This window comes from Stigmatopora argus, chromosome 10 (genome assembly GCF_051989625.1).
Source record: "Stigmatopora argus isolate UIUO_Sarg chromosome 10, RoL_Sarg_1.0, whole genome shotgun sequence".
In the NCBI taxonomy this organism is placed as follows: Eukaryota; Metazoa; Chordata; class Actinopteri; order Syngnathiformes; family Syngnathidae; genus Stigmatopora; species Stigmatopora argus.
The window spans coordinates 13,388,568-13,406,616 of record NC_135396.1 but is presented as its reverse complement, the minus strand read 5'-3'; the positions used below and the strand labels follow the sequence as shown (position 1 = coordinate 13,406,616).

Sequence of the window (18,049 nt, the reverse complement as noted above, 5' to 3'; positions counted from 1 at the left end):
TCTGTTGGAAAAAAACAAACTAATTGATGCATTCAAGCATTGGCTCATTTAATATGAGCGGGTTATGAGCCAACACTGCAGCACTGAACCGGAATTGAGCCGAATGTGCTTGCTACCTGGGAGGTGTCAAGTGCAAGAGTAGCAGCAACAAACGCAATAACTGGGATGAGTTGCTTCACGCCGTAGGCCCCTCTGACTGGAATCCCATCGTAAACCATAACTAGTACCACCAGCGGCATTAACAACTGCAAAGGTTTCTGTCCCATTAAACCTTGCCAGCTGACAATGAGGATCTGATCCTCATACAGACAACCAAGCCTAACTCACACAAGATTGGCAGATGCATGACAATTTTTGTTTACTGCAAGTCTACGTACCTGTAACTAGTCAAATTTCCAAAACAGGCATATTTTGGGGACTTCCTGAGGCACTTAAGACTCATTTGCAACTAGTCAAACTTTTCAAGGGTTCTTGAGACGTTTAGATGCTGCTATTTAAAGTAAAACATGGCATCGTGTGATGAAGCTAATGTATGTCATCATGTAAAGTGAATTAATGTTGTGTACATCATCATATAAAGTGATGTGCCAAAGCACCCCAATATACACATGAAAGAGCAACAATGCTTTGAATTCGTTGACCACAAAGCTGTGTCAGCATTTGTTGCATTTAGGATGTAGGTGTTTAACGTGTGACCAAAATAACTGCACATATCCCAACTTGAGATGATGCACTACATATGAATTCAAATAAAAGACAAAACCTCAACAATCAGTGCACACTGTGGAAAGTAAGTAGATGCAATAACTATGACAATGGGGCATTATTATAGCAGTGTATAATCCCAATGTATTTCTGCAATTTATTCATAGTATAGTTAGGCGCAGACATCTTATATTCAATTTCCACTCAGTGATGGTGTGAATTTGAGAGTGTATGTATCTACAGGTGTCCTCAGATTGAGTGGCAATCATTTCAGAGAATAGTAGTTCAGCATTACTCTCACACTAAAAAAATGCAGCAATCATTTGTGGTTAGTGAGTGTCAAAATGTGTGAATGTTGCCAAGAGCACTGCTATTGAGCAAGCACATTTAATGCTGCATTATGTGCTATAAATCCCTAAATTAAATCAAATTAAACTTTGGTTTATCCATTTCAAAATTAATTTTTGCAATCATCTATGGTCTACAAGTCCAAATTGTTAATACTTAATGATGTATATTTTAGATGCATTTAACAAGTAAAGGTTTTCTCTTTGCAGAAAATGGAACTGTCAGGTTTCACAACAAAAGGTCTCCCAAAAAATCCTGCTCAAGCAACCGGGTCAAGGTACAGCACTAATCCTCAGCCGGTGGCCAGCCAGAGCAGGGGTTTTAATGGGTTTATTCCCATACAAAACTGTTACATGCAAGCAAGTTCGATAATGGCTGCTACCAGAATGCAATTTGTGCCAATGACTCACCAGAATGTTCATCCCCATCCTCAAAATACAGAACCAGTTGCACAGGTCTTTGACCAGGTAAGTCTGCAAATACTAATGTGCGTGTGTGCATTGTTTGTTTGTATGCAATATACGATTGCAAGACACATTTTTATTCGCTTGTTAAGACAGAAAACGAACTGGGTAGTTTGAGCCAGGCGGTTGCTTGGCTAATAGGTAGGCTCGCATGACACACTAAAAATAATTACTTATGTTGGCAGTGGCAGGAAGACAGTGACAATTTTTTTTCTTCCGAAATTGAAATGATTGTCAAATTTGATTTATTTCTGTCCACGTATGCTTCCAACAGTGAAAATAGAATACCGAACACCTGTTTTCTGAATCACAACTGCAGATGTATGTGATATTTATAGACTATATCGCATTTTTCGCACTATAACTCGCACCTGATTATAAGTCGCACCAGCAACGAATACACAATGAAGAGGAAAAAAATATCGCCAAAGTAATGATTATGAAAATGGAAGACAACTGGCTAAATAGGCCTCTGTTAACAAAACATTTTTTTAATTTTCTCCGAACTGCTTATCCTCACAAGAGTCGCAGGGGGGTGCTGGAGCCTATCCCAGTCAACTACTACCTAGGGGCAATTTAGTGTTCAATCAGCCTACCGTGCATGTTTTTGGGATGTGGGAGGAAACCTGAGTACCTGGAGAAAACCCACACAAGCCCGGGGAAAACATGCAAACTCCACACGGTGAGGACCCTCCTGGGATCGAACCTTCGACACCAGAACTGTGAGGCCGACGCACACAAAAAACATAAGTTGCACTTGAGTATAAGTCGCAGGCCCAGCCAAACTGAAATCAAGCGTGATTTATAGTCTGAAAAATAGGGTAATAGATATCATGTTATTTCTTGATAACTTCCCACGTCCCACAAGCATGCCTAAAAGGATGATTGATCATTCCAAATTGTCTGTAGGTGTTAATGTGTGCATGTTTGGTAGTTCGTTTCCTTGTGCGCCACGATAGGCCGGCAACCTATTCAGGGTGTTCCCTGCCGACTGCTCATTTGGCTGGGCAAGGCTCCAACACGCCCACATGCCTTGCGAGAATGATCGACTTAGAAAATGATGAATGAGTAATGTCTCACAGAACAAAGAATGAATGGCTGTGGTGATTACCATTATAGACGACATGTGTATTTATTCCATCATTCGGAGCTTTTGTTACCCAGTGCTATTTATGTTTCTACTTCCAGACCAACTTTGTACCAGAGGTGATGCTACCTAATGGCATGAACATGCGTCCTGTTGGATTGCTGTAAGTACAAAAAACACCTAAAATCAAAATTTCAGTGAATGCTGAGAGATAAAATGTGTCAAATCATTTTAGACATACTTAATCCGAATTGTTAAAGTATAAGAGAGTGACGTGCAATGTGGTTCCATTTGAGATATACTCTAGGCACCTGTTCACAAAACATTCATTTTCCAAACCACTTATCCTCGCAAGGGTCGCTGGGGGTACTGGAGCCTATCCCAGTCAATTACCTTGGGGCAATTTAGAGCATTCAATCAGCCTACCATGTATGTCTTTGGAATGTGGGAGGAAACCAGACAACCCAGAGAAATCCCACGCAAGCCCAGGGAGAACATGCAAACTCCACACAGATGGACCAACCTGGATTCGAACCCAGGACTCCAGAACTGTGAGGCATGCTAACCCCTCAATCGGCAAGGCGGCTAGGAAAGTTATATTGAAGTCATACTTTCAGAAACTGTTGAAAAGACCACTTAAGTAAATTCAATTAGCACGTAAATAATCATCTGAGATTCCAGGAATCAGTATTAAAGGCAAAGGTGTCAAATATGGGTCAAGACCAAACTAGAGGATAGAAAAGCGTGATACAAGTGAAAGCCCAGTCAAAATTCACCTTGTGATATTTGTTCTTTATATGGAATTCAAAAATATCAAATTGTATAATGTAACATGTTTCTGTCTACTATTCAGGAATGGAGAGCTGTTGTATAAAGTTACAGCTCCTAACTATGCTGCTCCTCTTCCACCAACAGTCCCCAGGATTAAGTAAGAGTTCTTTTTTTGTCTACATAATGTAAAGTAGTGCCATCATTTACTAGTTAATTTTGTTCTATGCCCACACTTGTAATTCAATTCATATCTCAAATTATATTGGTCCATTGAAATTAATGACATCATTAAATATGTTCTACACTTCCCCCCTAAAAACTATTTTAACTAGGAAAACTACTTTAACCAATACGAGCAATAATGATGCATACCACTACTAGTATATCAGTGACTTTGAAACTGTCTACCAATATTAGCAGAGTAAAATGCCTGTGCAAGTCATCTACATTTAACTATTCATATAGAAAATGCTTCTAAGTTATGCTGTTATATATTTTTCTTTAAACTCTAGGAAGATAAACAAAAAAGTGGATCAAACTTATGTCAAGAAGCCTCCAAATGCATTTATGTTGTTCATGAAGGAACATCGACAAGCTGTTCGGCACCATTCTCACTTGAGAAACAGTGCAGATATAAACAAGATTCTAGGCAGAATGGTAAGTAACAATTAACACAAATATATGTAAATGTCACCCCTTTCGGAGACAGTGGTCATGACTGGGTGGTAATTGACACTCTACCTTGACCTCGTGACTATTATTGGTCATTAGAAAAAGCTTAGATAATAGTTTGGATTATATTGTTTTAATTAAACATTATTGTATTTTGCATGCATGTTTTCTCTGGTACCCTGCTTCCTGACCCATCCCCAAAACATACATATGTATATGTATATGCAAATTGAGCTCTTCAAATTGTCCAGAAGAGTGAGGGAGTGCCTGAATGTGCGAGTCTCTATGAGTCCTGCAATTGGCTAACAACCAATTTGAGGTGTGAGGCAGTTCAGAGGATGTATGAATTATATATACAGTTATGGCAATACAATACAAAGGCAGCCTGGCAGAGGTGTGGTTAGCACGTCGGTCTCACAGTTCTGCGGTTGAGCGTTTGATCCCAGGTGGGTTCTCACTGAGTGGAGTTTGCATGTTCTCTGGTTTCCTCCCACAACCCAAAAACATGTAGGCGAGGCTAGTTGAAAACTCTAAATTGCTAGGTATGTGTGAGCAATCCCGAATTTAGCTGGGTTAAGCTCCAGTTCCCCCATGATCCTTGTGAGGATTAGCGCTTCAGAAAATGAATGAATGAATTAATTAATACATTGTTAAGAAAAACTACATCAAATTGAAATGTATAAGGCGCCTTATTGTGAAGGGGTTCAGTCACCTGACTTTGGCGCGGGGAGATGTGGGCTGGATTCTTGCTGGTGGCGGTATGATTGTGAGTGCAAATAGTCGTGTGACTATCTGTGTGGTTGAAGCCAGACTGGCGACCAGTCTAGGGTGTAGTCTGCGTTCCGTTCCAAGTCAGCTGGGATAGGCTCCAGCAACTCTTACGATGATGCACGATACGGAAGACGAATGAATAACCCATTTAACACTGAAGTTGATTTTTTTTCGGCCCACAGTATTTAACTTGAAATGTAAACTTTGAGGACTGACCTGAATGCTTATCTTTCAGTGCCTTTGCAAATGAACATTTACTCATTTGCACCTCCAGTCACAACGGATTGAATGACTAGCACTGTTTATGGCATACAATGAGTTAAAAGAGTGCCTTGGAATAATAAAAAGGCAGAAATTGATTGGGTCAATCAAAATACTAGAAAATACAGCACTAGTACACACAATTACACCTACTTGTGGTACTAGTACATGTACTAATAGTGCAAGTACACACAAGAACACTTGTTGGAAAAGTACACGCAATTGCATGCACTTTTAAGTACACACAAAACATATTTTCAGTAAATGTAAATATTACAAGTAAACCAAGAACGCAATGTAGAAGCATAACCTTATTTGATTTCTGCAAATTTAAATAAGGACTAAGGGCATCTTGGAGAAAGACAGATAATTTATCCCAGGACATCTGTTGTAAATACAGAATCAAAACAATAAAAAAAATTCTAGCTGACAAATGACTTTTGAATGGGTTGACCATTAAGAACCATATTAGAGGTATTTCCATTAGCACCACTAATGCCAATTAATTAGGGCCATTTAATAAATACTTGAAGTGAAAATCTATGTTGCTCATATATTCTCATCTTGCACCATGAAAAATATTTCTTTCTGATATGTAGTGGCATTTGCTACCTGCTGAAGAGAAGGCCAAGTATTATGAGTTGGCTGACAAAGTGAAACGGCTGCACTCCCAGCAGCATCCAGATTGGTCCTGGAGGCACAACTATGTAAGTATACCATAAATATATATATATATATAGAGGCACGAAAAAATTCGGTAACATTGCTTTTTGTAGGGCAAGAAAGAGGACTGTGATGATATCGAGCATGGTACCAATAGTGTGCAAGGTAAGAATATTGTGTGAAGGTTCTATGTAAAATTCTTCTCTCGACAACTAAGTTTGGAAAAGTAGCGAAACGAAGTATACTGCATTCTGGTTTGATCAGCTGCGCTAGTGCCAGAGGTTGAGGAGGGAAGTGGACATGCTGAGACTGAGTTTGAAGACGACCCTGACTCCTTGTCCCTGAGTTCGACTACGGTACAACTCTCCATTGAAGAGCACATTTCCCAAATATACCGGAAACAGCCACCTGCGTTGAAACAGAGGAATAACCACACGCCGTCCCGATCACCAAAGCATTCATCATCAAGGTTCCTCCCGGACAGCTGATGTCTTCATGGACTTGGATTGTGCACAATGTACCCTGAGAAATTTCTGAAGGGATTTTGATGCACAAGGACTGTACTATTATATTGACACATTTAATCCTATGTTCATAATCTCCCATCTGAACATCTCTGCTTTTTTAATACACTGGAATACATTTAATTATTGTATTTGATATATGGATTATGTTGTCCATCTTCTGTTCTCCCTGCACACTCATACCTAGAGGCAATTTAGAGTGTTCAACCACCCTACCATGCATGTTTTGGGATGTGGGAGGAAAAGTAACTACTACTCGGGGGGGAAAAACACGCCAGCCGGGAGAGAACATGCAAACTCCACACAGGAAGGTCCAGACCTGGGATCAAACCCTCAATCCCAGAATTGTGAGGCTAACCACTCATGCACCGAGCTGCCAGATTTTTGGAATTATTGTAAAGTCTAGTCTAAAGTCTAATCAATTCACCATATTACATAATATAATCAAAATAAGTTGTGTGTTTTTTTTAAATAGCATTTCCTATCAGAGTGGAAAATTGAATTAAAATTATAAGAGGTGATTAAGAGGAAGGACAACATTTTTTGCTTGTATTTTAAATTTCATAAAGTTCATTTTATTTTTCCCAATATAAAGAGCACACTGTTCATTGTGATTTGATTTTATTAATCTACAGATATTTCAAAACTAAACAAAAAATAATATTCGAAAAGGAAAGGTATGAGTTTAAGCCATGAACATGAATGATTTTGGCAGCATGACGTACAAGGAATTCTAAAGTAACTTATTGTCATCAAGTGCACCAACTAACTTTAACTAAACAGCATCCCAAGAACTGGTTTGGCTTCTGCAGAAAAGAAATAAAAACAAAAAGACTTGCTCAATTCCTCTTGAAAAAAAATTCACAATACACATTGATTGTCCCCTTCATTATGTCAATGGTCATTTGAGAAAAGCAAATGTGCAAAGCTTAATAATGGTGACAAATTGGGATTTATTAAGAAATTTAAATCAGCCATGTCTGAAACGCCTTACTGTAAAGCTGCAACTGAGGTTAGTATTGTCACATCACATTTCTTGTTAAAGCTATAATTTTGGATGTGGGAAATTCTAAGTGATAGTAACAATGTTAAATACAAATAAATTAAATTTGCAGCGAATTTGGTGTCTTGTTACGGTTACATACACTAAGACATGAGAGGCAAATGATAAAATTAAAAATAAATGCCAGATTATTGACCACATGGTGATTTACTAGGTTACAAAATCGCACAACTGACGATCCTTAAAAAATACTGAAGGCAATACATTACTTATAAATTAGTTTCTACATTGCCAGTAATACCATGTTTAAACATTCATCAAGAATTGTGCCAAATAGACAATGAAACAAGAAAGAACCCAAATATTTCAAATCAGAGCAAGAAATAATACTATTTTTCAACTGATGAAACATTTGTAAACATTAAGCAAGCAGTGTCAATTTTGGGAATTGGCAGGTTTGCTGATAAAATACTGTACATTTCTACAAGTTACTGATAAAATACTGTACATTTCTACAAGTTACTGATAAAATACTGTACATTTCTACAAGTTACTGATAAAATACTGTACATTTCTACTTCATCCTACATAGAACTAAAAGCCTATCCCAGTCAGCTATGGGCACTAGGCAGAGGATACCCTGAATTGGTGGCCAGCCAATCACAGGGCACAATAAGACCCTGGGACGTGGGAGGAAATTAAAGTACTTGGAGAAAACCCATGCAAACTCCACACACTGGGGACCCAGCTGGAATCCAACCCCCCACCACAGAACTATGAGGCCTATGGTTAACCACTCGGCGACCAGGCCGCCGGCTGGACCATATGCATTTAAAATTAGTCTCTCTAATGGTCCAGACATAAAGTTTTCACCATATAGTTACCAAAAAAATATCCTTGAAAAACAAGAGTAGCTAGATATCAGGTTTTTTTTTTAGATTTTGTCTTTAGTTTCTGTGCTATCGCCTATGAGAAAAGAAAGTGCACTGTCTCTCCATGAAATAGGACTCCCAAAGCCAAAGATAAGACATTTACATGCAGAATAAATATCCTGCATTCTGATTCACAGTTTCCAAATCCAGTGCCTTTTTCTGGCCATATCTTAGGGCAGGCTGTTCAGTCCTTCGTTTTGTCATCATGTCAAGCACCACATTTGCAGTCGACCACTTTAATTTGGTTACCCACTAAATCCAATTTCCTGGAGATCTCTCCGGCCAAATGGTTGCAGCTTTGGTTGCTCATTTAACTAAGAGAGGCAGCTTCTCCAACTCTGGGTCCCAATCAACGATAGCGGTAGGCTCGGTTTCCATCAACTTCGACGGTCACGCGTTCTTCCAATTGCTCCAGGAATCCTTCCTGTACACGGTGGGGAAGAATCCCAAAAATGCAAGAAGGCTCCCTTACACCTGCCTGTCATGTTGAGAAAATGTGGTCACGTAAGCTGAATTGCCATGCCAAGTTACAAATTCCATAATTTCCTGTTTGAAAATAAAGCAGAGAAACAGCCTAACAATTGGCTGATTCATTTGGCCTTCCCTATTTCAATGCGATGTCCTTCACACTTCTCACTGGTACACCTTGAATTAAATACTATACATCATGTACATCATCATGCAAAGTTGTGTATGATCATCTACATGATAATGTAAAGTGATGCATCATATTCATCATTGTGTAAGGTGATGCCCTAAAGCATCCCAAAACACACATAAAAGGACAATACTGTTTTGATGTCTCTGACATCACAGCTGTGTTGACTGCGCAGCATGCAGTATTCCGGTGTGATATAGAGAGTACCTAAACATTTAACACGTCACATGAATAAGACAAGTCTAGAAAAGTTCCATCATTGTGTCAACATATTAGTAAGGTATGTATGTTACATTGGCAACGACATAAGTAAGTACCTCAATAAAAGTGCTATTTTGCCAACATTTTCACATGAAACTAGACCATTCATTTTATTTGATATAAACAAAGGGGACGCGCTTTGTTTTTTCAACAGGTATAAGGACATGTCAGGCTTTACCTCCAACCGTTTACCTCCAAACACTGCTCTACCAACTCGGACCCCTACGCCAGTGTACAACACAAATCCTCGGCCTGTAGGCCATAGTAGAGCTTATAATGGGTTTATTCCCATACAAAACAACTATGTGCCTATCCAGAACAGCTTCTTGCAGCCAAATACATTGATGGCTCCACCCAGCATGCATTTTGTACCAATGAGCCATCAGAATATTCAACCTCTTCCACAGAATATTGAAACGCGTCCACACATTCCTGGACAGGTACTGTTGAAAACCTTCTTCTCATTTTATGTACTGCTTATCCTCAACAGTTGAAATCAATTAAGTTATTGTGTAGTATAAAAAAAATATCTTTAGTGGCTATCTGAATGACAAACAATGCACTTGTTGTATTGTGAACACAGTTGTAAGTTTCTCTGTCTCTTTCTAGACTAATTTTGTACCAGAGGTTATGCTGCCTAATGGCATGAAAATGTGTCCTGTTGGACTACTGTAAGTAATAGATGTACATTACCTTTAAACAACAATACTACATCTGATGCTAGCTATTTATGTCTATTATTTATCTCTTAAGGAATGGAGAACTGTTGTACAAAGTTACAACTGCTAACTTTACTGCTCCCCTTCCGCCCACAATAACCAAGCCAAAGTAAGATCTTGCTATTTTACCTGCTGCTGTTTGAGGGCTTGTGTGAATGTTATCTTTTCAAATGTTTTGAAGTTCATCAATTGCCAGTGTTAATCATCAATTTCATGACAATACGATAGTCTTTAGATAATATGACCTAGAGTGCTGATATTTGTTATTCATATATAAATATGTTTCTGAGGAAAAGGGAACTTTTATTCGAGAGTCATTATTTAATCGTGTTGGGTGGGACTTTTTCCACTTTTTTTTTATTACGAAGGCCTTAAAACCTTGTATATTTGTACATTCCATTTTAGGAAGAAAAGTAAAAGAATTGATGACCAATACACGGAGCAAACGTATGTCAAGAAGCCTTTAAATGCTTTCATGTTGTTCTCTAAAGAGCACCGGCAAGCAGTCAAAGATAGGTCTGCATCGACGAATATTGCTGTTATCAATGAGACCTTAGGAAAGATGGTAAGTCACACACCATCTTAAAGCATGGGTGTACAAACCTGTTTTCAAGGGCTGCAGTGGGTGCACGTTTTCATTACAACCGATAAAGAGGATACATTTTCATCTGGTGTTTTAAAAGTATCACCAGTTTATTGTAGTCAAGTGCTGCTTGTTTCAGAAAGCTCATTGGTTCAACTCTTCGTGCTAGATCAATTTCATTTTATAAGGTGTAAATTTATTTTTCGTCATTACTTATAGTTTTCAGGTGGCCCGGTAGAGCGGGTGATTAGTGCGTCGGCCTCATAGCTCTGGGGTCCTGGGTTCAATTCCAGGTCATGTCCATCTGTTCTCTCTGGGCCTGCGTGGGTTACCCTGCTCTGGGTACTCCGGTTTCCTCCCACATTTCAAAAGCATGTATGGTAGGCTGATTGGACACTCTCAATTGCCCCTAGGTATGGGTGCGAGAGTGCATGGTTGTCCATCTCCTTGTGCCCGGCGATTGGCTGGCCACTGATTCAGGGTGTCCCCCGCCTCTGGCCCGGAGTCAGCTGGGATAGACTCCAGCACCCCCTGCGACTCCAATGAGGATAAAGTGGTTCAGAAAATGAGAAGAGACTTATAGTTTTCAAATGCATTCTGGGTTAAACAATACCTTGTGTTACGATCACGGGAGATGTCGAGGTGAGGTAGGAGGGAGTAGGACCCAATCGCGGGGAAGCAGGTGAGGACGAGGTGAATGGTGCTCATGACGAAACTTTAATAACTTAGGAGGGACCGTACAAAATAACAAGGACTTGTGAAACGAAACATGAAACAAAACCGGACTAGGGAAAACAAGTGGAATCCAGGAGCAAGGTAACGTGGCTGCATGGTACGGGATCTACGCAGGAATTTACGCAGGGACTTTCGCAGACGATTTGACAATGAATACCAAACCCAGTGGTGTTTAAATACACATATCAGGAAGTACTTATGAATCATGCACAGCTGCGCGAAAACAACGGCAGGGCAGGAGGGACAAAACTGGGAAAAAGCTGTTTTATTTTCTGAACTTGAGGACAACCAGTTCTTAACTAGTTTAACCACTGCAAGCTTTGAACTTAGAAAAAAAATGAGATAATAGATAAATCATATAAATATATATTCCATGTCATCTTAAATCAAGTGTATGTTTGGGAGTGAAAAGATGTCATACTAAAATGTGACTGCTTTATTTTGCTGTTAATGTTAAAATGCAATTTTACATTAACACAGTGGCATTTGCTGCCAGAGGAGGAAAAAGCCAAATATTATGAACTGGCTGAAAAAGAGAAGCGACTGCACTCCCAGCAGCATCCAGACTGGTCTTGTCGCCATAACTATGTGAGTTTGACTTATTTGCCTGGTTGGTCAATGTTGGGAACTATAAAATCAATCCTTGTTTATTCTTGCATTGAGCCGCTGATAATAGAATGTTACATTTGTTTGTCATTGTAGGGCAAAAAAAGGTACAACAAAAGAATCCGAGACTTAACTACAGGCAGTGTGCAGGGTGAGGAAAGACCGCGATAGCAATGTTACTGTTTACTAACAAAGGGTCACCTAAATAACATTTTAAAGCTAAATTTCACACAACTGATGATGGTTCATACATGGAGAAAGGAATTGTAGAACATGCTTCAAAAGGAGGATGACAAAAACTGCATAACTTTCTATGGCAAACACAGTTGAGAACAATCACATGCTAAAAATTGTGGAAAAGTCCTTCTCAATAAGAACAATGCAATGCAGACAATGCTTTTCAAAGTTTGATGATTAATGTCAGGGAAAATCCAAAGTAGGATGTATGGTGTTGGCCCCTAACCAACCAAATGGAAATTAGAGATTGATTATTACCTTCATTTTCGTTCCACCACTCATTGGATGAAGGAGAATAACATCAGTGTGCAAAAGAAAAGCTTAATGAATATTTTTATGTTACGTTCTTGAACTTGGCCTTATCAAGAGGACCCTAGATATTTTTCTAACATTTTTTCTTCTTTTTAAACATGAGCATTTTCCCCTGAATAAGTATCATTTTTATTTCTACAGCAACATCGACATCTGAACTTCAAGAGGAAACGGCACAACCAGAAAGTGATGATGACGAAAGCCCGGCTTCATTGTCAGTTGATTCAACAAACGAACAGTTCTGTTTGGAACAAAAAACACCACCATAATTTTAAAAATGAAGCCATGCAGTACCTCCCAACAAAACCCACATGTATTCTTGTAAAGGTTGTTGTTTTACTTTTTACCGTAGCCTTTTGTTTTATGTAGTGACAACTCAACAGTCACAATTTGTAGAAAAACAAAGTTTTATTTTTGTATGAGAAAAGACTTGATATAATAGCATTAATGTATAATACCTGATATTAAATGACGTACATTCACATGCTTTTCTGAATAATTTCTATTATAACTGACATGATATCCATCCGTTTTCTATGCAGCTTTTATACAACTTTTCAAGTTTACATTTAGACCAATAGTTGTTTTAATGAAGATGTGACTGCAATTTGAATGCCCATTTTGAAGATATGCAATGCAATTCAATTCAAAGAATTAAAAAAGGAGGATCATGAAAAAGTTCGAATAGACTTGGTTTTGGTTTTGATGGAACCAGAGGAGAGATAACTTAATTTTTAAAAGGGTAAGAAAGGTTGCGAAATACCAAAGAGAAGGTGGAAAATAACTCGTGGAAAATAACCCCAGAATTGTGGGGGGAAATTCACATGACAGAACAGTTGACACTTGAAGGGCTGGCTCAACACAAACATAATTTTAAAAAGGCAATTTATTTTCTCTGGACAGTGTAGTGAGAAGTGGTTCTCTTGTGCCTCTATTTGTTTTGAGATTAAGGCCTCGAATATATTCCTGCATGGATTTCCGTGTGCAGTCGATTGGTCGCCGGTCTTTTGGTCGCCGTCTTTTGGTCGCCGGTCTTTTGGTCGCCCGGACCGCGACAACGGGCGACCAAAAGACCGGCGAACAAAAGACCAACGACCAAAAGACCGGCGACAAAACAAGGTAAAACAACATGGTCTATGCATCAATAAAAGCCAACAATGGCCATGAGCAGTTTCACTGAGCCGACGTGTGAGTGTTTGTATGTACATGCGTTGTCCCTTTAAGAAGCTACGTCAGTCAGGGTCTTAGCAAGTTCTCCAACAAAAAACAATAAAAGTCCGGGAAATTTGGAGCTTTTCTTTAGCCTAATAATTACTAGGGCATTAAGTATGACTAAATAGTAATTCGCAGTTTGTATTTAGGGAATTTGAGCAACGATTTAAATGGTAATTATCAATAACCTTCCGGGCGACCAAAAGACCAGCGACCAAAAGATCGGCGACCAAAAGACCGCCGACCAATCGACCGTGTACCATTCATTCACCCTCGCAGTCAGATTTTTTATTTGTATTAAGTCTGATTAATTAATTTGAGACTGTGGATTCCAAATTAGTTCATCGAGATCATCCATGCACACCCGACAGGTTGTTAATACACTGGGGCAGACATGTGTTTGTTTGCTTTCACGCCGGTGTTCACAGGCATGGTAGGTTAAATACTAAAGTGAATACTAAATTGTCCATAAGTGCCAGTATGATTGTGAGTGTCAATTATTCAGTTTTATATTTGGCGTCTAGCTCATACGCTATTATTACCCACTGCATTACCCACCGGCCCGGCGGAAGAGTGGTTAGCAAGTTGGCCCCACAGTTCTGGGGTTTGAGGGTTTGATTCCAGGTTAGTCCTCACTGTGTGGACTTTGCATGTTCTCTCTGGGCTTGCGTGGGTTTTCTCCCTGGGTACTCTGGTTTCCTCCCACATCCTTAAAACATGCAGAGTAGGCTGGTTGAACACTCTAAATGTCCCCCTAGGTATGAATGTGAGTGAATGGTTGTGCCTCTCCTTGTGCCCTACGATTGGCTGATCACTGATTCAGGGTGTATAGTTACCTGGGATAGGTTCCAGCATGTCTGGGCTGGATCGGTTGGAACAAAAACCTGCACCCACAGCGGCCCTCGAGGACCGGTTTTCCCACCCCTTCCCTCGACTGGTCGCCAGTCAGCCGTAGGGTACACAGAGAGACAAACGACCATCCAGACTCAATCATACCACTACAAGCGGGTATCGAGCACGCGCCTGCCCGCACTCAAGTCAGGCAGGTGAACTTTTACACCAGGGGTAGCCAAGTCCAGTCCTCAAGAGCCCCTATCCAGTCTGTTTTCCATATCTCCCTCCCTCCTCTAGCACACGTGAATAAAATGATCAACTCATCAGCAAGCTGTCCAGAAGCTTCATACTGATCCTGATTATTTGATTCAGGTGTGTTGGTGGAGGTAGACATGGAAAACAGACTGGATAGGGGTTCTCGAGGACTGTACTTGGCAACCCCTGCTCTACACCATGAGGCGGCCATCTCCATTTCATATATAATTTACTGTTTATCATTTAAGGTCAACGTTGAGCTTGAGGCTTTCCTGACCAAATTGGGATCAGAGGTGCGTTCAATCAATTATAGAAGTGTGGGCTACTATTTTTGGCCGTTTTGTGATTTACAGGGGCCAAATATTTTTTTAAAAGCTCAACAGGTTTCCAAGGCAAATGGAGACAGCAGTAAAAATTAGATTTAAAAAATCCTTACTCATTATAACACGTGCAGATGAAACAATAATAGTACCTTAGAGTATTAAATCTCATTTATATGAGCTATTTTACATTGTTATGGCATGTGCTGTGCTTTGCATGACAATGCATGCACCTGTTGGATTTATTGTGGCTACAGCAGATGAACTACTGGGGAAGATAAATGTAATTAAATCATCCGTCTCCCTTTTCCGCCGTCTGTCTCGGTGAGACTGATTAGTGTGTGATGTCAGAGCCACGGGCAGGAAGCAAAATCAATAACAAAGAGTTTAAACAATAAAGTCCGGCTATATTGTCCTGTTTGTTCAATTAAAGCCCCTGTATGAGTCACCTCAACCACTACACTATATATATATATATATATATATATATATATATATATATATATATATATATATATATATATATATATATAATTTTTTTAAAAAGCTTGCTTAGTGTAGTGGTTGAGGTGATCCACTACACCAGTGGTTCCCAAACTGGGGGGCGTGCCCCCCTAGGGAGGCGTAAAGAGAATTCAAGGGGGGCGTGAAGTCATCTGCTAAAAAAATGTTTAAATAGATTATAAGAATAATAAAATCGGGTTTACTGGAAGCAAGAAGGGGGGCGTCAGGTAAGATAGTTTGGGAACCACTGCACTACACTAAGCAAGCTTTTTAAAAAAAAAATATATATATATATAAAACATTTAAAAAAGCTTGCTTAGTGTAGTGGTTGAGGTGACCCATACAGGGGCTTTAATTGAAGTCCTTCAATTAATTCAAAGGTTCATATCAGGATATTGAAGTGACCTTCCATAGAATACACTGCATGAATACTACAAAGAAACATGAAAAGAACAGGAGTGTGCCTTGCTTTCAGAACCCTTCCATTCCCAAAATAGAATGTACAGCTTGGTAGGTTTCTCAGTCTTGGGTGTTATCCTCTCTAAGGAATTATCAGAGGGGGCACTGAAACTGCATTTACAATGTTCTTAAGGTTGTGGAGGTAAATATTGTACTAAAAACGGGTACATTTACCTGTCAAAACAGTTGTATGCTGTCAATAAAATCTCAAAATGTATTCATCTAATACATCGTGCAGCCTGCTTTGTCACCTTTTAATCCAAATTTCTCTTCATGCTACTCTTACACCCCCGATTTTCGAAGGTTCAAAGTAGTTTTAAGGCGTATCCCTCTCCATGGCAACAGCATCTCTCTCATGCTTGCACAGAGACATTCACACCCCTCATAATTCCACCCTACCCAGTGCTACATCACTGTACCCTCCCCCTAGTGTATTGCATCTCCCCCCTACAGTCCCTTCTCCCGCTTTCTCATCTACATTCCCGCAACCGCTCCTGCTGTCAGCTGCTCCACTGCTAATGCAACGTTGTACACTAACTGCAAGATGTTCAGCCCAGCTTGCAAAGGATCTTCAGGGGAGCCGAGGTAAGACATTGCCTGGTGACACCAGCAAATCTAGAAACAAAACATTGATGGGAAGCACAAGTGCTTTTGTATGCTTAGATTGAGAACTCTCCAGATGGAGACAGGAGGCAGCATGAGTTGTTGGCTTTGTGTTACTTCTCAGTATTTACACCAAAACAAGTGCAGTGAGCATATATACAGTAGTTTAAGGATTGGCACTCTGATGTTCTCAAAATCCTTGAACTGTTGAGGAAATGTGTAATTTGATTTCTGCCATGTTTGTACTGTATATGTGCCAGTCTGAGTGGAAGTGTGATGGCATGCAAATTATCTTCTGTATACTGTTGCAATGTTTGACTACAGTTGCCACATTTTGTTGGTTCATAACACCATATGGCATGTGTTTGTGTGTTCGTGTTGAGTTGCGATATTGAACGGCACCATCAAGTTAGGAGTCTGCATATCTGCATGGGTGATTAAAAGAAGAGTCCCCTATTTCCTTCAAAATGGATATATTCCTGGTACTAGCAGTATTTTAAAGATAAACATTGGGTTTAAGTAATTGGTTGGAAAGGATACAGTCACTCTTGCATGATAGCTACTGGATAAATCTTACTTCAAACATGAATTGCCAAGATTGTGTCTTCATATATAGCATGCCAAGTGAGTCAAAATAAAGCCTGTGGGTGTGTGTACCCTACTGTATGCGGAACAGAAAGGAGCAGCAGTATGCACTGCAGCTTGGGCTCTGTGTTTGAGATTATAGAAAACATCCCTTGAGCAGGAAAAAAATCCACTGCTATTGTGCAGTTAAATTCGAATTAACCCTAGCCATCATAATCACAATACAGCACATGCACTGATGTTTTATCACCATTTATTTGTCAGGTCAAAAATAACTGCTTTATTTTGTCGAATGTATCAATATTGACAGATGCTTTCTTAGAATAAAATGCATTATCAACAATCAATAACAAAGACAAATAGATACATGCTCAGAATGACTAATAATGGACAGCAGAACGGATGGCTCTGAACAGTGTGAATAAAATATCTACATGTAGTTTCAGAACCTATCATGGATGACTGTTTGTAAATCCAAACATGTGACACTATTTTCAGCTTCATTCTACAGTGGTCTGTTTCTAAATTACATCTCCTGAGGCTACCTAATGTGGAGACAAGACATCACTGACTCATGAGATGGCTTTGAGAAAAACAATTTAAATACCCATGTTTCAAAACCCTCCCGTATTGAAAATTGCCAAAGCATGCTGCATCCCAATGCAACATGATAACTATATGCAGGTTGTCTTTTTTTTTGGTACCACAATTAGTAAATTGTGAAAGTTTATAAAAAATTAACAAAAATCCAATGTACTGGCTGGCCTATGATCAACTGCATTTTTGGCCAACCTTTGACACTTTTCAGGGTGACGGTTGTAAGTCTAAATCATACATTAGTTGTAATCTTAAATTACCGTGTTATATTTTACCCTGTGGAAATATGGCTTGATGTTCATATATGTACCATCTCATTTGCTGAACCGCTATAGTATCCTCACTAGGGTCGCAGGGGGTGCTGGAGC

General features: G+C 39.5%; 3 protein-coding genes across 3 annotated transcripts in view; all 3 read left to right on the top strand.

Moving 5' to 3' along the window:
• The first annotated feature begins 714 nt into the window (after positions 1 to 714).
• LOC144083795 (uncharacterized) lies at positions 715 to 7,028 on the top strand. The gene is made up of 8 exons (XM_077611883.1): positions 715 to 790; positions 1,263 to 1,520; positions 2,706 to 2,767; positions 3,458 to 3,532; positions 3,888 to 4,032; positions 5,679 to 5,786; positions 5,856 to 5,907; positions 6,007 to 7,028. Exons 1-8 carry the CDS (start codon positions 740 to 742, stop codon positions 6,228 to 6,230), a joined length of 975 nt encoding a protein of 324 aa, XP_077468009.1. The 5' UTR covers positions 715 to 739; the 3' UTR covers positions 6,231 to 7,028.
• Positions 7,029 to 9,151: 2,123 nt separating this feature from the next.
• On the top strand, positions 9,152 to 12,805 carry LOC144084001 (uncharacterized). The gene is made up of 8 exons (XM_077612237.1): positions 9,152 to 9,168; positions 9,275 to 9,560; positions 9,730 to 9,791; positions 9,874 to 9,948; positions 10,245 to 10,404; positions 11,638 to 11,745; positions 11,860 to 11,914; positions 12,454 to 12,805. The coding sequence occupies exons 2-8, from the start codon at positions 9,285 to 9,287 to the stop codon at positions 12,579 to 12,581; spliced, it is 864 nt and encodes a 287-aa protein (XP_077468363.1). The 5' UTR covers positions 9,152 to 9,168; positions 9,275 to 9,284; the 3' UTR covers positions 12,582 to 12,805.
• Positions 12,806 to 16,363: 3,558 nt separating this feature from the next.
• Positions 16,364 to 18,049, top strand: part of rap1gap2a (RAP1 GTPase activating protein 2a) — a 63,493-nt gene continuing 61,807 nt past the window's right edge. Inside the window, exon 1 of the mRNA XM_077611159.1 lies at positions 16,364 to 16,481. Within this exon, the coding sequence (XP_077467285.1) occupies positions 16,441 to 16,481 (41 nt within the window). The 5' untranslated portion in view covers positions 16,364 to 16,440. The remainder of the gene's footprint in view (positions 16,482 to 18,049) is intronic.

Coding starts and splice junctions, on each gene's coding strand:
- LOC144084001 (XM_077612237.1), top strand. CDS start 9,285: ATGTCAGGCTTTACCTCCAACCGTTTACCTCCAAACACTGCTCTACCA. Junction 9,561..9,729: donor GTCCACACATTCCTGGACAG/GTACTGTTGAAA, acceptor GTCTCTTTCTAG/ACTAATTTTGTACCAGAGGT. Junction 9,949..10,244: donor CCCACAATAACCAAGCCAAA/GTAAGATCTTGC, acceptor ATTCCATTTTAG/GAAGAAAAGTAAAAGAATTG.
- LOC144083795 (XM_077611883.1), top strand. CDS start 740: ATGAATTCAAATAAAAGACAAAACCTCAACAATCAGTGCACACTGTGG. Junction 791..1,262: donor ATCAGTGCACACTGTGGAAA/GTAAGTAGATGC, acceptor TTCTCTTTGCAG/AAAATGGAACTGTCAGGTTT. Junction 2,768..3,457: donor ATGCGTCCTGTTGGATTGCT/GTAAGTACAAAA, acceptor TCTACTATTCAG/GAATGGAGAGCTGTTGTATA.